Source organism: Acipenser ruthenus, chromosome 25 (assembly GCF_902713425.1).
Source record: "Acipenser ruthenus chromosome 25, fAciRut3.2 maternal haplotype, whole genome shotgun sequence".
Taxonomy (NCBI): domain Eukaryota; kingdom Metazoa; phylum Chordata; class Actinopteri; order Acipenseriformes; family Acipenseridae; genus Acipenser; species Acipenser ruthenus.
Window position 1 is genome coordinate 17,563,318 of NC_081213.1, and position 24,327 is coordinate 17,587,644.

Here is a 24,327-nt window from a genome sequence, read left to right on the forward strand (position 1 = left end):
TGCACTATATTTTAAACTGCTTGGAATTATTTATTCATTTTCTAACATGTCATTTATATGTTAATGGATTGCAAATACAACTGCACTTCTGTCCATCTGAAAGCAGGACTACACAGTTACTATACAATCATGGTATGTGTGATTAGAGTCTACTGTCACTTTTCTATTTGACTAGTCAGTGCTACCTCTAGTTCAGAACGGGGTTCTTGTAGACTAACATTAAGGAGTAGGGGGGGCTTACCTTCAGAAATATTTCAACTACACAGTGTTGTAGGAATGGAGCAGGGTAAGAAAAACACTGAAGGTAATAAACACACAGGACATGGATTTAATAGCTTTATGCACATTCAGATGGTTAAAAAGGTGTAAGCCTTTGCTAGACACCTAGAAACACTGTTTCTTTTTTTAAATCAGCTGAGACAGTAATTCGGAAATTGGAAGACAAACTGAATTCCTGTGACTTGCAGCATTGTTATATACCACAGGGTTGTCAAAACTCAGCTGACATGCTCCCTACAGTCTCCTTCCCTCGCCTGTCTCACAAAGAAGGCTACTCGCATTCCCTTCTGTGCTGATATTATGCTTCTCAAAGGTTTCATAATGTGAAAAAAAAACATTTTGACATTCACCATGTATTAAAAAGAAAAGAGGAAAGAAAGACATTACAGTAGAGCCTGTCATATCCGATGTAATTGGATCCAGGGGTCCATCGGATAAGTGAAAATATCATATCTCTGAGGGAATCGTGATACTACATTGCCGTTGTTTTATTAATGTCAGAGCATTATAAATTAACAAATTCAGCTACAGCAGTGTGTACCAACACCAAAGTGCAGTGCTGCACATCTACTATGCAAAGTCAATCAGTAAAAATGATTGCAAAAAAAAAGGTGCAGTATTAAAAACAAAGCACTGTAATACAGTATTTGGACATTACAAAGCAGCATTCCAAAAATAGTTATTACCGTACTTTCTCAGTCCGTGCCAAAGTACTCTGATAGCTTATTTATGTATTGTTTTTTTGCACTAAATGTGCGTGTTAACACGAGAATGGAGTTCTAAAAAAACTGTGAAAAAAGATTGTTTCTGCTTTAAAGGTACAGTCATTATATTAACCCTGAGCTTTCAAGTTGTGTTTTAAGTGAACTTGGTGGCAGCTAGCATGGAAAAGGTGTAAATCGATTCTCAAACGCACAGCCTTTTCAACTGCCTCCGGGTCTGCAGAAATACCCTCTCGTCTTTTCTAGCACCTGGTTTTTTTATCTGCAACTGAATCTATTCTTTCCTGCTAAGAGCTGAATTTACAGTTTTGGACCCAAAATAAAATATACATTGAGTTTCCAACTGTACCGTTCACTTGGTAGCAGCATGTGTAGATGACACATGCTAGAGGTCCATTTGTTAATAAAGGGTATTGTATCTTATAGGATCGGATATGATAGGTTCTACTGTAATTAGTTGTTCCTACCTAGAGCATCCATAGGTTCAGGTTTAGTTCTAGTACCTGGAAAATCAGTGAAATATTGTGATAGGGGAAACTGCTTTAAACCTAGTAATTGTGTTCATCTGTTAAGTAGGATATCTCTTGAACAATGCACGCCATGTTCACATACTGTAACTGGTACTGGAATATATCTAAACATCCCTTCACTTGACGCTTCAGGATTGTAGGCCATCTCTCATAATTCAAAACAACAAAATACAGATCCTAATTTTTCTAACCAGAAAAATATCTTTGGTTTCTGGAACAAAATGGGCAAAATAACAAGGGCAATCAATGAATTGCACTTACTTTTGTGGTCCACGTGGCCCAAACTGCACCCTACACAAAGCGTATTCATCTGAAGCAGAGCGCGGAGCTCCCGAGCCAGGTCACGTTGACAGCCGCTTGGCTGGTAGATATGTAATCAGCAGTGCCAGGGCTCCAATCTTCCCCTGATTGTCCTCTGTATGGGATTCGTGTGCTCCTGCACTTCCTCTGCTCTGTGGCTTTGAATTGCAGTAATGGAAGTGCTGATATGGATTATGTGCTATTCCATAAAGCTGGTTATCTAAATGGCCAATGCTGTGGGAAATTATATAGCCAAAGGTATTCTGGTTTAAATGATACAAAAGCACTCCATTATGGGACTTCTATTTTCAGTCAAACCTGTCGCTCACTATATTGTGCAACACATAAACTGGCCTAAACTTTTTTTTTTTATTATTATTTTTTTGCTGTTTTAGGTTACACTTTTTAGTTCTTAATAATAATAATAATAATAATAATAATAATAATAATAATAATAATAATAATAATAATAATAATAATAGATATATATTTTTAAGAAACATATGTTATAGCAAACATATATATTCCTTTTAAAACATTGTAACTGGTTCTATAGGTTACAGATATATATGTGTGTGTTTGTGTAAGTCTAGATTTCAGCTAGTTTTTTACCCCTTTACAAACCAACCAGCTGCTTCCCCTGTTGACTGATATGCTATGTAGCCAGAACAGACTTTTAGTCTAAACTTTGTCATTTAATTTATTGCATTTGTCTCTTTTAGTATTTCTAAATGTGGCACCATTGCCAGTGTAGTCTGTAGTGTTCCATCAGCACCAAGGTGCTCTCTCTCTGAAAAGGATTGAGAACCCTCACAACCAATGGGTGTCATGGGCAGCAAGCTCTCTACCAGCATGCGCAATGATATTACATTCAATTTACTTGAGTTATCACGTCAGAAAATTAAAAAAGCCAAACCTAACATGTTTAAACAGAATCTACAGTACTGACACAAATTATGGAAACAACACATTATTTACAAAACAACTTAGTGGCAATTTTATTGCACATTTTTTCTCACTCAGACCCTTTACTTAGTAAATATCTTGGTATTTCTGAATAGATAATTGTCTCCTCTTTACAAATATGCAACATATTTGAATGAGAAAGACAGCTATCTCACAAATAGAACGGTACCCTAACAATGCTGAACGACTGGTTGGAGCATTTTTGTTCTATTTTAGTGGTGACTGGCTGGACTGGTACAATATTCAGTGCAGTTTTGTCCTTGGCAGTCCTGAGCCAGAAACCTATTTTTGAGGGTAAAATGAAGAGAAAATATCACACCCAGTCATTCTGCATTGGTAGTAAGTGGATCATATTTGGGTACCACTGCACTTGTGGGAGAGACTTTTGTATATTTTTAAAGAGGAGACTATTTTGTATTCAGAGATACTAAGATATTTAGTGAGCTCCCTATCCCCAGTTTTTCTACTTACCAAAAAAAAGGCACACATTTTGAGGTATTATTATACTTGTGAGATGAATTGCTCATTAATCTGTTTGCAGGATTTATCTATTCCGAGTTACCAAGGGAACATGAGTGATATAATCCCCACCCCTAATCTAGCTGTAAATCATTTGTTGTTTTCATAATTTGTATATAATGTATATTTCCATTTTCCCAATTCATTGTGTATTTGTCCCTTAGTGACAAATTGAAGTGATTTGAGAGCCAGCCTGCAATCCTAACTTGGGCTGAGAGTCCCAGTTCAGTGTAGTTTGATGAAAATAAATTACACTGGTTTTAAAAGGCTTAAGAAAACTGAAAATAAACGTTGATGCTGTTCTGGTAGATGTACGTGTATTGCATGTTCGGCTGCCTTGAATAAAAGATGTATCGATTTTGTAGACGACAGCATGGCATTTTGTAAACCTTGGTTAAACTACCTGAGATTTTATTAATCAGGGATTACAGGAGATGTCACTCACAAATATGGATGTTTCCTAAATAATTGAAACTAGTGTCAAGTCATTAATGACCAAGGTAGCATGTATGCATATCAAGCAGTAGCAAGAAATAACAATCTTATACACAGTGGTTAAATAATGACATATATGCCACAGATAAAGTATGGACTGGACTGCAGGTAGCAGCAGTAAACCCCAGGGAAGAGGGGGATACAGTTGCACATCTTGTGTAAGGGTATTTAAAGACGGATTACTCACTCACAGAAATAAACAGTCTTTATATGAACAGGGCCCTTGAGGGCTCCAGTTTTTTGAAAGGTGAAATGGCCATGACTGGTCTCCCCTGTTCTGTTCCAGGGAACTGGCCATTGACCTACCCACTGGGAAGGTTAGTTAGTTATAATTAATTCCTAACTGGAGGCGCTCTCTTTCTGTCTCTCAGGTTGCTGTGAACTGTACATGTGCTCTTATTTACCACCTGTTCCATGAAGTCCTTCTGCATTCTACAGCTATGGCCAAAGCTTTTGCATTAACCTATAGAATAAAAAAATGTCGCTTCATAAAGTCGAATGCAACCTGCTGAATAATGTTACGTTAACATATCGTATTACATGCCGCTTTGTAGTTTTTCATATACTTAAGAAAAAAACTGACAAAAATTGACATTTCCAAATCTAACGTGAAATACTGTGATGATGGCTTCCGGTAGACTTTTGCAGTATTATTTTGTCGTTTCTGTGATTTCATGATATTAAATAAAATATCTAAATTATGTTCATATAGTTTTTTTTTGCTTGTTTGTTTGTTTTTTAATTCTAGGTGATGCTAAACTTTTGGCCATAGCTGTAGCCTGTTGAGCTGTACTGGACTGTATACCTACTAATGCGTTTTGGGTTCAGTGAATTAATTGTGTGGCCTGTCCTTATAATACATCCAAGTCACAGAACAATTGTGAAGCTCCTTTACAAGGAGTCCCTTTTAATTTTTACCAAATTAGAGTTTTTTAGAGTAAAGAGTAATTTGCAGTTTACCACAGGGGCATAGTATTTATGCAATCTCATAAAGGTTCAGTTTTATTATGGGTATTGTCCAATTATAAGATATAGCACAACAGTGTGTTTGTCGTTGTGGGATATGGTCAGGGGTGCATTGTGAGTCATGAGGCAAAGCCAAGGGTCTTCAACCAACACGAGAAGCAGCGATATCCCACAACGACGCACACTCTGTTGTGCTATATTGCTTATTTGACCATGTTGCAGATATACAATGGTTATGAAGCAATTTGAAATGAAATACAACTATCAGACATAGGTTTAAAGATAACCATGGTGATGTCCTGAGATAACGCCATGGCTACAACATCACATAGCCCATTGAAATGAAAAGGAGGATGATCCTTACTGTTGTGTAACATAAATGAACATATATGTGGACAGTGGACACATTTTATTTATTTTTTTAACCCTGAACCAAATCTTAATTTTGAAACTATGTAATGGATTAAAATGGATTAAAAAGTAGTGTTTGAATAGTAATATGGATAAGAAATGATTGAATTCAAAGTTATGTATTAAAATGTTCAACTGACTTCTGATTCAATGCAGATCAGCTGCTAATATGACGGATGGCTCGCAGTATTTTGTCCTATTGATGATCACAGACGGCGTCATCTCTGATATGGTGCAGACGAAGGAAGCCATTGTTAATGTAAGTCAGCTAATGTATTTATCGATCTGAAACTGAGCCAATCAGTTTCAAGTGAGCTCTGGGGAAGCAGTGTCAATGAATGCTCATAACAACAATAATATTATCATCATTCAGTCTACCAGAAACAAGAGGCTAACATGAAGCATCACTATACAAAATCATAATGAGAGGGGCAAGAACAGGTGCCCCTAGTGGTTATTTTTCAAATCACGTCACTACAGAATTTTTTTTTTGTGTGTTTCAGATTGGTACCCATTGGTTGAAAATGTATATATATTTTTGCTGGAGTAGTAAGCATGGTAAATAGTGATTGACATTAAAACGGCCCCCCTAAAACCATCTTGCAGCCCCCCCTGAGGTCTCCGACCCCCAGTTTGGGAACCTCGTTCGAGCACACACCTGATATTGCCAATGTCCATTCAGTTCAGCCATCAGTTTTCATTTTACCAAAAACAGGACTCTACAATATGTTGAGTGTGAACCTCCGTGCCTAATTCATTACCAGGTCCATTAGTTCAGAGTAGTGACTGTCGTTTTAGTTTGAGGTGTACACAGTTTTTTAAATAAGGTACCGGTTGTAGAACTACATATTTATTTGAATAAAGTTTAAGACAGTGCAGGTCATTTTACCGTCTTGCTGGTTGCTCATCTACTATAGGCTTAATTACAGAGTGAGAGTTACATTGAATCTGTGGAGTATTTATATTTTTAAGAACGTTTTTTATACAACCTGCTATTTAGTACAATCACAAGAACTACTCCCGTTTTAATGAGCATGAGTAATCAATTGGCATCAGAGCAGAACTCCAAACCGTCCCTCCCACAAACGGAGCGATTGTCTTTGAGAGAACATACACAATAGGATATTAATTAGATAAGATTTTTATAAAGGTGTCATTTCATTTTGATTACAATCCACTTTATTATTTTGCTGTTCCCCTACTGCTGAAGTGAATTGCAATATACAATTAGTTTCACATTGCTACGTTGCTCGTTCGTTTTAAATAGCGAAGGTCAATATCTCTACATGTTTCAGCTTAGCTGTATTTCTCATTGATTTTAAAAGTGAATCACAATGCCTGATTAGGTTTTTATGCCTAAATTCTGCCCAAGGTAAAGGAACAGCACAGTATTTAGTTGTTATTTTTCACGATAGGCATTTTTTTCTTTAAGTGAATCTCATTACAAAATAATAGACACAGTAGTTACTTGACCAAACCTAGAGTATTACTGTTTGTTTTCTTTGCTGCTCCTTTTTAATGAGGTCTTGAAAACCAGCTATATAAAGTATTTGACCTTTTAAGAATGTGTTAGCCAGTGTGAACACAAATGCACTTGCTGAAGGTCCAATTTTAAAAGTATTATGTCAAGCAGAACAAACCCAATCTGACACATGTGTTACTTGTTTTTTCTTAGCGATTTCTCATCCGCAAATGGAGCTAGTTTTATTCCATGGGTTCTGTATACTGAATTATTTCAAAGTTTAGCCTTACGTGCACTGCATTGTACTTTGAAAGCTGATATTTGTGTGTATGTATATATATATATATATATATATATATATATATATATATATATATATATATATATATAATGCCTAAAAGTTGTTTCTTGCTAGTTAATTGTTTCATAACATGCCTTTGCACTTTCCTATTATTTTTTAATTACTGTATTCCTTCGAATTTAAGACACTCAATTTTAAGACGCAGTCGTCACATATATCACTATACTGTACTCAAATTTAAATACAGGCTATTTTTGAGAAGCAAAATATGGTTGAAGTGCATTTCAAATTCGAAGGAATACTGTAATCAGTTAATCAATCTTGTGAGGGGGAAGGTGGGGGTGCTGTACTTCTTCCTTCTGTTTTGTGTGATTTAATATAGTACTGATGTATTATTCATTGTTTGCTGTTTGGTACAGCCTTGATTTATGACTGAGTATCCCATTTTAATCTATGCAGGCTGCTTCTCTTCCAATGTCCATCATAATCATTGGGGTCGGCCCAGCAGAGTTTGATGGTGAGTAGACATCAGTAGGAAGCTTTCTTATACAGAGGGTGTTTTTAATAAAAGTCACAGGGATTCACCAGGATGATTAATATTGATGGGTGGCTCTTCTTTATCCATGGTTAATACTGGTTGTCTGTGAGATATTTAAGTGATAAAGTCTAGGGTGCTATGAATGTTATGGACTGAGACTTCACGTAGTTAACATTCAAAAGCCCTACATTCATACAATATAGTCATACAATATGGTACAATATAGTTTAGACAGACGGCATGGACTTTAGTTGAGAGTTATTGCGGACAATTATTGCATCAAAGGTCATTTTAGAAGACAAACATTTCTACTGAAAGTTGCACAGTACACTCTATTGCCTAAAGAATGTGTACAGCAATTACGTTTACAGTCTCTGCCCCTGTTTGTTCAATATTCAATTAATTGTGCATTTTTATTTTGTCTCTTTGCTTTAGTCTCCTGTGCATGATATCAGAGGGCAATAGTTTTTCCAGCTGAAAACACTGTTTCTTGGTCAAGTTCATCTGGTAATTTGATGGCATCTGAGTCAATTATATTCCTCAGTGTATAGCACAATTTTCAACTTTGTGTGGAACTGAAGCAAACCATGTTAGAGACGTCTTACCAGAGTGTTTCTACTACCAACCACTGTGAAATATCTGCATATGCCTAATTCATGTAACAATTCATTTTCTTTTGCAGAGTACCTCAGGTGCTAGTAACTCAAAAATGCAGCCCAGTGTTCATTTTGATACTCACTGAGGTGGGGATAGGTAAATACATCAGAGGGGGTTTTTAGGTGCAGCTGCCTGATGGAAACACAATTAACCTAGCCTAAAGCTTAAGCAGGTCTCCATTTATCAGCTGCTGTGGAAAGCTAATGTACCATTCAAAAGCTGTCTACAGAGAATACCCTTATATCCTTTTTATTTGATGTTGAATAACTTGATCAGCAATATAAAGATGTCTACTAGACAACCAAGTTACAAAGAAAGAGTCCGCTCTATAAAGTTTCATGTTAAACTGGTCAAGTTATTTATGCATAATTCTGCAGCTTTTGGAAACCTGTATGATGAGACAAGAGAGTCCAGAGATGTATTCAGTGACAGACTTTGATAGAGCACTGGTTATTCAGTTAGCACTGTTTTTGTATCCAAGACTGTTTCAAATAAAGAGGCTACTCAGCCGATCAGTGCTGGTCCGGTTCCTAGTCGCTGATTCAGCCCAGGACTTCATCTCCTCAGCTCTTGAAGGATCCCAGTGAGCAGCAACAGGCTTGCTAACTCCAGACACTCACCACACTAAAGTGTCTCCCACACTTTGTACTAAGTCTGTAATGTGTCCTCTAGTCCTGGTCTCTGTGCTGTGATTGACGTAGTGACTAGGCTTAACTTTGCCAACTTCTTGTATGATTGTAAAACCTTCAATCAAGTCTCTCCTACCCCTTCTTTAGTTCTAGGCTAAATAGATCAGTCCCAATAACTTATCTTCAAAACTACTTTTGACCCTGGGATTCATCTGGTTGCTCTTCAGTGCCGCAATGTCCCTTCTGTAATGTAGGCAATGCAATGTGGTCTCCCCATTGTACAGCCTTGCCATGACTGCCCTTGGTTTGTACTCTGGACTTCTCTGAAGGAATTAGATGCAGTAATCATTGAGTACTGTCATGTATTCCTCCAGAACAAACCCTTGCACAGTCGTCACATTGAATCAGTGTCAATCTGACTGCCCATATTGGTCCCTATCTACTAACAGTTTATTGGCATGTGTTCTGATTTCTGTTCTGTTCAGTTATTTTTGGGTGGTTGATTTGCAGTGTATTGGACTGTAGAAAATCAAAAATTGTATTCCAATAGAAATATTAATTGTCTTTAGGTTTCCAAATACAGAAACAAAAATGCACATTTTTTTTTTCTATACGCAATTTATTCTCCTTAAACTGTTGATGTGAAATTCCAGTGTGTTCAATCTATCTCACTCAGTGTTGTTTTTTGTCTAGACAACTGACAACAACTCAGTACAAAAGAGAGGTTTCTATTGGACTGTTTGTCACCTGTGATTTAGAGCGCATATATGTGAGATGTTATGAGTTTCAGAATTGCAGAGGCAGCTGCAGGAGTGTGCTTCTTCCCAGTTTGACAGCCAACTTGGTTGGTCTCCCTGAAATCTTTTTCCAAGTCATCAGGCAATAAAGTAAACATAATACCAGACAGCAATTAAGAGAGAGCCAGGCATGATGTCTGCTCCTGTTCCCATAGGGCCTAGCCTTTTTCTTTCTTATTTTGGAACTTGTGCTTGTGTGAGCTAGAACCGTCTGTCAGCACAGGGCCATCAGCTTGTGAAATGTTGCTTACTGGTAGTCTGTTTGTTTTCAATATGTAATGCACACAGCTTTCATTTGTCTTGCCTCTTATTAGCATAGCATCATTCTCACAGTCTCTTTTATTGTGTTTCCAAGAGGTTATCCTTCCTTTAACCAAGCAGATGCTGGGGTCTATTACATTAATCTAACCTAGGGGTTTCCAATCCTGGTCCTGGAGGGCAGGTGTTCTGCCAGACTATATTTTAATGACTGTAATGACAACAGTATTTCGATATGCCACTGTTTCTATCAATTAATTCCACTGTCGCTGATGATGACATGATAAAAAAACATTTTGAGACTAGATAGACTACTCTTCCATTGAACCACCACACTGATTGAAAAAGAGGTGGTATAGACCTCATTTATGGACATTTTTGCTTAGTTTTGTACTTTTAGCAATATAAGAGGCAATAGAGTATCACAAGGTTCCTAGTATTTGACAATGAAAATGTTAATTGCTTTCAAGCGTGGGTTGGTGATAGAGTAGTTTACAGCATGCACAAAGTATTTCTGTAAATAAATGCCAAATTAAAGCCATTGGATATAATCAGAGCTCTTCATTCGAGTTTGACAGGTGAGACTAATTAGTAGCAAGGTAAAATTACGTAACAAAGCAAGAGAGAAGTGTTTTACTAAGAATAACTCACTTGTTGTGTCTGGCACCACGTTTTTAGTTGTAATCATTGGTTGAAAAATGTTTGAAAAATTCTCTGCTGGATGTTTTTAAAGTCACTATCATCCCTGCATTGCTGGAGCTCTCATCTCGGAGGGACCTATTATGAAGAGCTGGCTTGTGTAAATTTATAAATATCTCGATTTATGGGCAGTCGCTCCAAATGCTGATCCTTTGATCAACTGACAGAGCCAGGGAACCGTGTCGGAATATGAACTTGTCATTAAGAAACAGTAGGAATTCAAATCATTATCTGTGCCAGCGATGGGACAGATTTGATGCGCTCATTTGCATGCCTTGCTGGAGAGAGGATGATCTTTGTGACTAAAATGCAAACTGTGGTTGCTTGTGTGGATTGTTGTTTCTTTGCACTCACTGGTTATTCTTAGCACAGTGGTCGTTTATTTCTGTTTCCAACTTGCATTGATCCATAAAACAAAACCACCACAAACTTTGGTACAGTCCCGTTTGGTGGTGCTCAACAGAGGAGTTCAGGTGAGGAGCGCTTGCATATAGGTCAAGGGAAGCTCTCATTGTGCCTACCAGTGTCACCCCTCACAATACCCTTCCCAGCAGAATGCCAGTTTAGTCTGCAAAACGATAAGACGGCAAGAAAGGGGACTAAACCTATGTGCCTGCAAAAGAAACTTGCCATGGGGAATGTAAACTGGATAATCAACAGTGATGGTAAGTGACAAGTGCACAGAAGGATGAGCTGAATACCAACATCAACTGGCTGTGATTGTGGGGCTGTAGCTTCATGTGGCTTTGGTTGCTATGATACTGTCTTGGTGCTGCCTTGGGTCTTGACATTTCTGCCTGATACTGTAGTTACTGAGGGGCTGAGAGGGAGGTTGGGGAGAGGAGGAAGCTGGTATGCAAATTCGGGGCCTCCCAGAGGAAACCCAGGGTACCTTCCGTCCCGAAACAGATGTTCCAAAGCAGAACTCGTCCCAGGAGGGACAGTATTCTGAGTTACCTTCCTGCCCTTGCTCAGAGACCATCTGCTGCAAGCAACCCTGGGAGAATCTGCTCTATTTATTCATGGGATACAGATCCATGTGGCAGCGAGGGGGCTCTGTTCAATCACTTTAGCTTGAGGTAGGGCAGGGCTCTGTAATGTTCAATCTGGCAATGAGATGAAACAACCATGGAGACTTGACTGAAGGGTATTTTTTCCTTTAGTGGCAGTTTCTGATGGTTCACTCACTAAAACGCTAGGTTTCAGGGCCAGCAAGCTCACTAGTTGGCTTGATCCACTAAAGTGCGGTGCTTAAGTGAAATGTCTCTTTACTTTAGCGCGGCAGCTTCTCTGTCAGGAACTTAGAATGGAAATGTGTGAAGAGTGAAGATCTTAAAGGTGTCGTTTCAAAGGCTTTGAAGTCCATTGTCCTTACCCTGGTTAGATTCCATTGCAACAAGGATGCTCAAATCCATTTCTGGGATAGAAATGCAGTAAACACAGAAATGATTTACAGTGCCTTGCGAAAGTATTCGGCCCCCTTGAACTTTGCGACCTTTTGCCACATTTCAGGCTTCAAACATAAAGATATGAAACTGTAATTTTTTGTGAAGAATCAACAACAAGTGGGACACAATCATGAAGTGGAACGAAATTTATTGGATATTTCAAACTTTTTTAACAAATGAAAAACTGAAAAATTGGGCGTGCAAAATTATTCAGCCCCCTTAAGTTAATACTTTGTAGCGCCACCTTTTGCTGCGATTACAGCTGTAAGTCGCTTGGGGTATGTATCTATCAGTTTTGCACATCGAGAGACTGAAATTTTTGCCCATTCCTCCTTGCAAAACAGCTCGAGCTCAGTGAGGTTGGATGGAGAGCATTTGTGAACAGCAGTTTTCAGTTCTTTCCACAGATTCTCGATTGGATTCAGGTCTGGACTTTGACTTGGCCATTCTAACACCTGGATATGTTTATTTGTGAACCATTCCATTGTAGATTTTGCTTTATGTTTTGGATCATTGTCTTGTTGGAAGACAAATCTCCGTCCCAGTCTCAGGTCTTTTGCAGACTCCATCAGGTTTTCTTCCAGAATGGTCCTGTATTTGGCTCCATCCATCTTCCCATCAATTTTAACCATCTTCCCTGTCCCTGCTGAAGAAAAGCAGGCCCAAACCATGATGCTGCCACCACCATGTTTGACAGTGGGGATGGTGTGTTCAGGGTGATGAGCTGTGTTGCTTTTACGCCAAACATAACGTTTTGCATTGTTGCCAAAAAGTTCGATTTTGGTTTCATCTGACCAGAGCACCTTCTTCCACATGTTTGGTGTGTCTCCCAGGTGGCTTGTGGCAAACTGTAAACGACACTTTTTATGGATATCTTTAAGAAATGGCTTTCTTCTTGCCACTCTTCCATAAAGGCCAGATTTGTGCAGTATACGACTGATTGTTGTCCTATGGACAGAGTCTCCCACCTCAGCTGTAGATCTCTGCAGTTCATCCAGAGTGATCATGGGCCTCTTGGCTGCATCTCTGATCAGTCTTCTCCTTGTATGAGCTGAAAGTTTAGAGGGACGGCCAGGTCTTGGTAGATTTGCAGTGGTCTGATACTCCTTCCATTTCAATATTATCGCTTGCACAGTGCTCCTTGGGATGTTTAAAGCTTGGGAAATCTTTTTGTATCCAAATCCGGCTTTAAACTTCTCCACAACAGTATCTCGGACCTGCCTGGTGTGTTCCTTGTTCTTCATGATGCTCTCTGCGCTTTAAACGGACCTCTGAGACTATCACAGTGCAGGTGCATTTATACGGAGACTTGATTACACACAGGTGTATTCTATTTATCATCATTAGTCATTTAGGTCAACATTGGATCATTCAGAGATCCTCACTGAACTTCTGGAGAGAGTTTGCTGCACTGAAAGTAAAGGGGCTGAATAATTTTGCACGCCCAATTTTTCAGTTTTTTATTTGTTAAAAAAGTTTGAAATATCCACTAAATTTCATTCCACTTCATGATTGTGTCCCACTTGTTGTTGATTCTTCACAAAAAATTACAGTTTCATATCTTTATGTTTGAAGCCTGAAATGTGGCAAAAGGTCGCAAAGTTCAAGGGGGCCGAATACTTTCGCAAGGCACTGTATTTTGACATTTTGTTTGTGCAGGATTGCTGTTGCTGACATATACACCAATATTACACGCAGCTAATTTAGAGAACTGCATCGCAGCTGACTTCCATGGAAATGCTGGCATCGAGCTTGAGTAAAACTGTAGTCATATACAGTAATGGGTTGATTAAGTTGTAGCTGGTTTAAAGATGAACCATTCTTTAAGCCAATGTAGCCATATGCCCATGGCTTAAGCAAAGTGTATATAACTAAAAAGGTATGTCTGGTCACATTCATTCACAGATTGCTCATTTAATTATTTATTTAAGTACAGTGTTGTGTGAGTGGGATTTTGTCCCATTTAGTTTTTATAAAAAATTTTTTACCAGAAATATTAAAGATGTATCAGCATTTTATATAATGTTTATTTTTGTAGGTGTTTTTTTTTTCTTTTGCATTTTAAATTAAATAGCATTAATAATACCAAGATGCAAAAAAAAAAAAAAAAAAAACCAGGGCAAACTATTGTAAATGGTATACTCATGGTAAAACTGCAAAATGACCAAGCAAATTTACAGCTGAAAACTTTTAAAAAGGGTTGTATCACACACTTCAAAACCTAGCATTCTAAGACAGAACACATGTATAAAAATATAGTTCAGGGCAAATGGGAGGTGTGCACCCAGCTATTCTGAGCACTGTATAAGCACTCTTGTAAAATCCCTTTAGTGCAGAGACTGTAGATAAAGATGTTGCTATAGCTAGTATACAACAGCTTAAAACTTAAATAAATGTCACCATTTAAAGCAGTAAGAGATGTGTTCTTGTTACGATTGTAACAAAGAAGTCCAAATTATTATTGATTATGAAATAACTTTTTTTTCCTTCAGACAAGATTAATTGGCCTGCTTCACAAGGTGCATTTTCTGCATTTTCTCTTTTACTATATTGAGGAACAGAACACTAATAGGTATCCCTTATAACAATATTGAACAATTTAAATAATTCAATTCTGTATTACAGTAAGAGTATATATTTTTTTGTAAAATATGAATAAATAAAGCATACAGCTATAGCCAAAAGTTTTAGGATTGAGACAACATATATATATATATATATATATATATATATATATATATATATTGTAACACAGTGGGGATGGGATTGGAGTCATCCCCGCAGTAAAATGTGTGGGTTTGTTTTGTTTGATTGTTTTGCTTTATTGTTTAATTGAATTTTGTTAATTGTTGTAGTATTAATTATCCCCTGCACCTGGTAGCCATTGTTAAATTAGTACCAGGTGCAGGGTATTTAAGGGAGGCAGATTTTCTGCTTGGGGCTGCTGAGAGAGAAGGAAGCAGGATAGGTGCTCTGCTTCTGAGCAGTCGGGTGAAGAAAGGCAGTGTAAACCTGTGTGGTTTGTTTCGTGGAGAAGATTTTGTTTTGTGTTCCAGGTAAACAGCTTAGCTGTCCTGAGTTATAGTTTAGGTTCCTGTTTGTTTAGTTAGTGCTCGTAAAGAGCTAGGTGTTTATTTTGTGTTTGTTTTGTTTGTGTTATTAAAAATTGTGCAACCGCACTTAAAAAAGCCATTTCTGTGTATTGGGTCTATTTTTAAAGGGGCAACGAACCGAGTGAGGTGCAATTCTATTACAATATATATATATATATATATATATATATGATGTCTCAATGAATAGATATATATACATACAGTGCCTATAGAAAGTCTACACCCCCTTGAACTTTTTTCACATTTTGTTGTGTCAGTGCTTCAGAGTTTCATGCATTTATGAGGACTTTTTCCACTTATCTACACACCATACTCCACACTGTTAAGGGGAAAAAAAGTTTTTATTGAGAAAAAATATATATATATTAAAAATACAAAACTGAAAGATCATAATTGGATAAGTCTCCACCCCCCTGAGTTAATACTTGGTGGAAGCACCTTTGGCAGCAATTACAGCTGTGAGTCTGTTGGGATAGGTCTCTACCAACTTTGCACACCTAGATTTGGCAATATTTGAAAATTCTTCTTTACAAAACTGTTCAAGCTCTGTCAAGTTCCTTGGGGAGCGTTGATGGACAGCAATCTTCAAGTCATGCCACAAATTTTCGATTGGATTTAGGTCGGGGCTCTGACTGGGCCAGTCAAGGACATTTACCTTTTTGTTCCTTAGCCACTCCAGTGTAGCTTTGGCTGTGTGCTTCGGTCGATGTCATGCTGAAAGGTGAACTTCCGTCCCAGTTTCAGCTTTCTTGCAGAGGGCAGCAGGTTTTCCTCAAGGACTTCTCTGTACTTTGCTCCATTCATCCCCCCCCAATTATCTTCAATGCCAAGGGCAGCTGCAATATTATGACCTTGGTAGAATTAAATGATATGAACCCACACACAGTGGTAATCTATTGTAGTACCATGCTTCCAGTGCCTTCTGGTTCTTTGTCTACATCCATTGCTGGGGAAGCTGTGGTAGCTCAATGTTCAACTTTGACCCCAATTAGCAGTCTGTACTTAGAAACCAACAGATAATTAATTATATACAAGTGAAAATTACATTTATCTGACAGGTAATAGCACATGATTTAAAAATAGATTTTTCAACCTAAAATAATCTATTACTTCACTAATGTTAACCTTTGAGAAATCACCATGAATTCATGATAGATATATAGATTTTTTTAATATTCAATTTAATGGCGTTAGTAGGTTTAGTACATAATTTGTGTCAGTAACCTGAAAGGATTTTTCACCCAGTGAGTGGGGTGCTTGTATGCTCCACCGCCATTGCTAAATGAATTGCATCTGCTGTATCACAGAGCTGTAATGACTATACATTTCTCAGGCATTACAAACATCCTAAGGGAAATTGGTTGCTGACCTGTACATCTTCCAAACAACTCATTGGTGGCCAAAGAGGTCAAATTACTGATTGCTGTTTTTACCAAATATTGTTGTAAAGATTGCTCTAAAACAGCTGGGTGGGTTTTTCTTGATATTTTTGTGAATATTACTGGCAAAAAATAACTCTCGACATATATAATTCTTTACTACTGTTTTTTTTAACCCATATACCATATATATAGATGTGACATGAGAGAATATTTTCTTGGGTCATGTTTTAATATTTTTTTCCTAATCTTTCATATATTAAAATACTGTTGTGATACCATTAATACCAGTGTATCACCCTGAAGAATCATAAGCAGAACCACTAGAAGGCAACAGCATTAATATTGTGGTCTTGATACAGTAGCACTGTCGGGACCGATGGTACCATGCTACTGTAATGGATTACCAGTGCATGTTTGTTCATACCATTGTGATACCATTTTGTATTACTACAACTGCATTTAAATTACCATTGTCCTTTAATTCAGAACCACTGGATTTCCAGTTAAGATTATTTGGGAAGTGTCTCCACATTTCTACACAAAGATTTCAAAATCCCGTATTGTTCCCACTGCTACATTCATATTGTCTTGTTCTTCTCTTTCTCTGTAGCAATGGAGGAACTGGATGGAGATGAAGTTCGGGTCTCATCCAGGGGGCGCTTTGCAGAACGAGACATTGTACAGGTATAGAAGCTCTTATTGTACAGTGATAAGCAGTCTGGATAGTCAGTTGGGATTTTCATTAGGGATGTGTCGAGTTCTTGAAACAAGTATTCATTATGAATATGACCATTTTTTCCAAGAATCCATAATACAGGAGTAAAAAGTAAAAAATACTTGTTACTAATGTACCCCATAATTTTGACTATGCATTTCTTCAAGTTTAGGGATAGAGAGACAGTACACAGCGATAAATTGCACAATAAAGAAGTTTTAAAAAAATAATATAATAACTTCCTGAACAAAAATCTTTTTAATTAAGTATTATAATACAGCTGTCTGGTCACTTTCTACATGAAAAGAAATGCCAGAAATGTATTTTAATGGGTAATGGGTGCTCTGGAAAACCTTAATTCCCATTAAAGATGTATTAAATTTACATTTAATTTCCTTGCCTTCATTATCTACCATTGCAGTGTGCAGTTGAACTTTCAATTTGTAATTGATTGTCTTCACTTTGAAAAGTCTCTGGTGCTACAGCACAATCCCCACAGATCTATAACCTAGAATGTGAGACTAGAATAGCGAACAATACTGCATACAAATCAAGATTTTAAAATGAATACTGTAAATCCCTTTTATTAGTGTGTCTCAGATGTTCCAGTGTCCCCATTGCTGAAATGTATGACTTTTAGTTTCTTAATAAAAACTTCTAAAATATATATATTGTATGGGTTACATTATATTAGTTTTGATTTTTTTTAAAAGCTATTAAAATAAGTGTGTGTTTTAATTCCCTCCTAGTTTGTGCCATTCCGAGATTACATTGACCGCTCTGGAAATCAAGTATTAAGCATGGCCAGGCTTGCAAAGGATGTGTTAGCAGAGATTCCCGAACAGTTACTGTCGTTTATGAAATCTCATGGCATCGAGCCCCGCCCATCCCTGCCTTCCTCCAATAAGCTGCACATGAGGATCTGAGCTGGGGTGTGAGTGGCCGGCTCTACAATTGCCTCCAGCACCATCGTTTTTATCAATCCAGTTCTAGGAACAGAACCACACTTGGATCCAAGACCATACCTCCATACCAAGCAATGCATGCAAGAAGGCAGTTTCATTTCTTCCTTCACATCTTGGGCTCCCAAGTCGTCCGAGGCTGCACTCAATGAAGCATCATACTTGCAACTAAATCAGAGTATGCAACGCATGTTTTGTACAGCACATCTACATGTATGCATTCCTTATCATTTCGTAAGACAGTAAAAAAATGTTTTCGGAGCAGAGGGGAGCAATAGTTAGTTTATCGGCCGATACAGTGTGAATGTTTTAGAATTAAGACTATTTATAAATAGACACAGGTGGATCGCGTGTTTTCTTCCAGATGTTGGCATATGGTTGTTAAATAAACTTTAAGTCTTCATGAAGTTCAAGGCAACTTTTGGAGCATTGAATCAACATGGTTCTCCATTGAAGTAGGATGCAGATTCTTTGGATGATCACCACAAGAGGCAGAAGATCCTGCTGCTTACTTTCCTTCAGACAAGTTATTTGCCTATTCTACCCTCATAATCTTGTATTACTGTAAAATGTAATGTATTTCAGATAGTCTTTTTTAATGTTGGATGTTTATAAAGTTTAACTTGATACACACACCCTCACAACAGGTTTTAACTCACACTGCAATGCATTCAGGTGCCTGTGGTCATGCATCTCTTAACGAAGAGGTATGTAAATGCATTGGGGTTGTTAAAAAAACAATGATGAAGATCATCCAACAGAATATTTTAAATAGAAATCGTGGATTTCAATTGGTAGCAATTTTTTGTTCTCCAGGTTGAGTTCTCCTAAGACCAGTGGGCAGTGAAATGACTTCTGGAACAACTAAACAAATTGTGTTAAAAAAGAAAATCTGCCATAAAACAAGCAGCAGTAATTGATGACCGCCAGAGATGCTCCATAACCAAGGCTTACAAATCAATATTATCACTGCTGTCCCTTTTCTTCTCTTAAAAGACTTCAGCTTTTGCTTGTATTTTAAACTAGAATTTGGAATATACAGATATTTCAAAGACAAAAACAGAAGAACATAAGTCAAAGACAACTTTATATTCTTCTGTTTTTATATTCTTTTAGAACTGACTAGAACAGTTCTGAGATCAATGAGCTACTAGGAATCAGAAGAGCGTTGATGGCTGCCTCTCATTCTTGACTTTTCTTATGTTTTAAGTTTCTTGTCAAGCTATAGAAGTAAACAGTGCTGCCTCTTCCTGGTACAAAATCACTTCCTGTGCTATAGCTCAGTTTGTCACGAGTGGTCTCAATTCAGGCCATGTGACCTATCACACAGGAAGCTATTAGATACCAGGAAACAGTGGTTTTGACTTCATCTGCTTTACTTTGAAAAATCTCAAATTTGAGTTGAAAAACAAGCAAATTGATTAACCCCTGGTTAGCCCTCCTTTTAGTCTGCTTGCAGTTCACAGCTTTGCCTGAAGCTTTTGCCTGCCCATCTGTAACAAAGCTAGATACATGTCTGCTCTCCAACTTGCTATTGCATGCTATGAACCCCAGTGGCACAGTTCTGCCATATCAACTTGAGTCTACTCTTCCCACAAGGCTTTGCTTTAATTGGGAAGATTTCCCTGGGTGTATTTTCTTGAGCAGTTTCTTCAGAGCAATTCAGCAATTGAGTACAACAGTCTAGTATTGTAACCCTTTTTAATCCTAATACCCCTGCAGGTGTTGAAGCTGTGACTTTTTATTCATATTTATAACCTCTATTTTGTGCAATTCATTCCCCACTGGAGATATGTCTGGGCTATAGACCAAGAACCTTGATGTTTTTACCCCAGTGTTAAAACATGAAATCAAAATCAACATATATTTCATAGTTACTATGGGGAATAACTTGAACGTCAAAGAAAATTTAAAAAAACAAAAAAAGCAAGTCAAACTAAGAATTAGCATTACCTCAAAAAGAATCCATACGCTTTCAAATATATTCTGCTTCTGGACATTTGGAATTCCAGGATGTACTTGGTTTCATGTAGCACGACCATTTTGTCTTCTTCACAGAGAATGTGATGTACTGTAAATGTAGCCCCAGATGATTATAACGTATAAGCTTGTGTTTTTTTATATTGTTTTCATAATAAATGGGATAAATTACTTTTTTTTTTATGGACAGAGAGTTCATAAAAATAATTAGAAACTTAAACTGGCTGACACTATGTCGCAGAATACCACATGACACAAACTAAATTATGATTTTCAAAGGCAGAGAAAGACCCCATGCTGACTGTTAATTAGATTAGCCAGACAAATACTTGGATTTCATAATATTATTCGTTTTATTTAGTTTTGTTTGGTATAAGAGAGAATACAGGCTGGTTCTAAGTTGATGTTGCTAAATAATCAATGAGTGAGGAAAGGCATGAACAGAGAGGGGTGAAGTCCCCTAATAAAAGGTAAGAAAAATACACTAAGCTGCAGTACTAAATGCCTGGGTTTTGATCCCTCTGATTTGAGGATAGCATTCCTTGTTGAACTTCATCCCTTACCAGCTATACAAAAACACACTGCCAGTCCAATAGTAGCGCCTATAAGGGTGAAAGACATTGCATATATTAGGTTCGCCACTAGGTGCCACTGTTTCCTCATTTTCCATTGTTTTGATTTTTATACAATTATTATTTTTTTTTTTACAATGAAATTGTTAACTTTTGTTTATTTTAAACACTTTAAGCCACTTGTATAATGGTGCTCAAAACCAATTGCATAAGTTATTTATTTCTTGCTTAATTTTATCATTTGCAAATATGCAATTATAATTAAAAACACATACACACAATAAAGCTTGCACTGAAAAGAGTGAGTAATATTCTTAATAGTTTGCATTATAATTTAACGTCATAAATTCTTAGCCTAATTGAAAACTACGAGTATCGAGAATTGTTTATATATAAGAATATAGAGATCCACATCTCATATTATGCTTTATTTTGAGCTGCTAATTACATTTGGGCACCTCTGTAGTTTCAATACAATATCAGCAGTTCCATATATTATGCTTCACAACTAATAACTAGGAGACCTCTTACTAGGTACTTAGTGTTAATAATGTCTAATATTAAAGAATATACTTGAAATATACAATTGAATACAATATGCATAGTATTGAAACAAAATATATTCACTGGTTGTTTAAAGACCCTTTGTGCTAATAAAACTAGTGCTAATTGAATCATGTGTCTCGCTGTTTATACAGCCAGTGCCTGGTGTAATAGTATTAGAATTGGGTCATTTATTTATTTATTTCCACAAGTGAACTTTAATGTGCGATATGAAGCTATGGATATTGCAACATTGGTTAACTCTGTGAATCATTTTTGGTGCCACTGTATATATCACATGTTTTGTTAAAATGAATGCTTCACTTGCCATCTTTTGTTGCCACAATAATGAACTTGTTTACTCTTAATGCCAAAAAGCTGTAGCTTGTTTAAATATACCAAGAATGAATGGTGTTTCTCCACGAAGGTAGAGATAACATTGTTTAAAATTATATTTTCTATGTAAAAACGAACCGTCAGCATAAGAAATATAGATACAGTGAAGAATTTGCAGTGTTGCTCAATTGTATGACCTATACTTATTTCAGCCAATATATGAATAAATAATGTATCAGTGTTACCTAAGTAGACAAACCTGCTATCTGTGACATGGCTGGGGATTCTCCTTTGATTTGCATTCTGTATATTCCATGCATCCTTTTTCATGCAGCAACCATCTAAAATGAATATGCTGTATAAAATGTTACTTCTAGAATTGCTTACCAAAACATTCTGTTATAACAACTGCATTTCAGTACTTTAACAAGTGTGTCCGCATACTCTCCAGTTATGTGTTTATGTCCACCCACACAACACCAGCAAGTGTACAATTCAACTGGATATTGCTCATCCCCAGGCTGGGTTTGGTTTTTACAAAATACAGGCTTTTGTGCTGTAGTGCAAACATGTTTCCTTTTTATTTGATCCTACCCTCAGAGCTAATTCCACATTGTAAAATAAAACATAGCATACCATAAGGGTCAATGCAGTAACCACAAGAAAACAACTAGATTAACAGTCTGACTGAATAAACGAATGAACCGCAGAGAGCTGAGGATCGAATCCTACAAATTCAGTGTGACAGCAAACTTTGCTAAAACAACGTCCCTTCAGTCTGACTGGGAAAATATTTGATGACAGATGATACGAGGTAAACCCAGTGCTGTCTGTTTTTACCTTTATTTCTGAGAGACACCTTTATTGGAGACAAGATTTACATTGAAGCTTTTTAGGCCATTAAAAAATCTTGAAGGCATTCATGCACAGCAAAGCTTTTTTCAAAAAGAGGTTGTCGACCATGAGGCACTTTATATTCTAATGCCTCTGCAGAGCTAACCAATGGTTAACAGCAATGACATATAAACCATGTATATTGTGCTCGATTGCACTCGTAGAGACAAGATTGGTCGCTCACTCAAAAATCTTCTTTTAGACTTGACCACTAATAATTATATGCATTCCAAGCCAAACTTCCTATATGAAATATAGACAGCTAAATTGTCTATTTATTTAATTCCAATTGTATTACATTTTCTCAATGTTCGGTCAGCATCTTTTGCCAGCTGCTCCGGTATCCTGGGATTTCAGACACACTAACTACAGCAACAGCACAATGGCTGAGAACAAGGTTTGCTGTCAATTAAACCAAGATACAATAGCTCTGTAATAAACAGACAACATAAGAGAGAGATGTTGGTGAGTGTTCAGGACTGGAGATTAGTCTAGGGAAAGGAAATTAGCATATTTAGCTTAGAAAAAGAAGGGTAAAACGATTGTAGTTAACAAAATAATGTTATAAATGGCATGTTGTGCACTTGCATTCGCTATATTGGTCTCAAGTGTGCAGTTTTGAAAGAAACACATGTTTTAGTAAACCTGTGTTTTCATTTTAAAACCTGATATCCAGTACTAGACCGTGCTTTAGGTAGCTTTGCATTATCTTGGTCATTTCACATGGAGAGTGTATATTTGATTTAATGCTAATTAATAATATTTGTTGGTAAGCTACTAACAAACTAAATTTACCGATCACCCCTTCCAGATATTGCAATGCTGCTTTTCCGCCATGTCCGAGCGTCTGACTTCAATAGAGGTCACGTCAAATCTGAAAACAGGTCTGTCATTGGAAGAGTGATGATTGGTTTCTGAAAAGGAGAGCTAGAGTGTGAGGCTTCTGGGAGTTGGAGTTCTTTTCAATAACCAGTCTCTAGCAAATAATGTATCTATGTTCCTTCATGTGACCTCTTAGTAGCCTGATAGGTAGAGAATTATATATATATATATATATATATATATATATATATATATATATATATATATATATATATATATATATATATGTATATATATATATATATATATATATATATATATATGTATATATATATATATGTATATATATATATGTATATATATATATATATATATATATATATATATATATATAATCAGGGAGCTGCTATCAATACATTTAGTACATTAGTAGTTTCCAGAACAAATCCATAGAAAAATCAAATGTGTGTTCACAATAATGTGTGCATCTTTTATACAAATACGCAGCTTATGAAATGGGAGTCATTCGCATTAGGTAAAATGTACTAGAATTATTTTGTTAGCTCTATGTACTTTGATGCTTAACTCCATTTTCGTACAGTATGGGATAAACTATCATGTTTGATGAAAACGTTTTTTGAAAATGTCAGGGGGGGGGGGGGGGGGGGAATCAATCAGATATGATCAACTGAAAAAAAGCACAAATCGCTCAACCAGCTTAAAACCAGTGGCTGGCCATTGGTGGAATTTTTAAGGTCATCTCAAGTAACTATTTTGGGCAGCAACCTGGAGGCACTAAAGGATAGATTGAAAAAAATGATAACGCCGAAGACAAATAGATGTATTGTGTAAATACAGGGCTACCAGTTCTGTGTATTTTTGCTGTAAAGCCACACTCACTTTCATGTGCCATTATTGTGCCATTATTGGGTGTACATTATTATCTTGCTTCATTGTCTTGTATCAGCAGTAAACATGGGTTCTGTTTTTCTCTGTAAACTTAATCTTATAAAGTTCTTCAGTGTAAAGGA

At 36.9% G+C, this 24,327-nt stretch overlaps 1 protein-coding gene across 1 annotated transcript in view; it reads left to right on the forward strand.

Annotated features, from left to right (window-relative positions):
- LOC117413631 (copine-9-like) overlaps positions 1 to 23,506 on the forward strand; it is a 122,264-nt gene extending 98,758 nt beyond the window's left edge. The window contains exons 18-21 of the mRNA XM_059000226.1: positions 5,345 to 5,447; positions 7,411 to 7,468; positions 17,083 to 17,156; positions 17,937 to 23,506. Of these exons, the coding sequence (XP_058856209.1) occupies positions 5,345 to 5,447; positions 7,411 to 7,468; positions 17,083 to 17,156; positions 17,937 to 18,113 (412 nt within the window). The 3' untranslated portion in view covers positions 18,114 to 23,506. The remainder of the gene's footprint in view (positions 1 to 5,344; positions 5,448 to 7,410; positions 7,469 to 17,082; positions 17,157 to 17,936) is intronic.
- Positions 23,507 to 24,327: the final 821 nt, after the last annotated feature.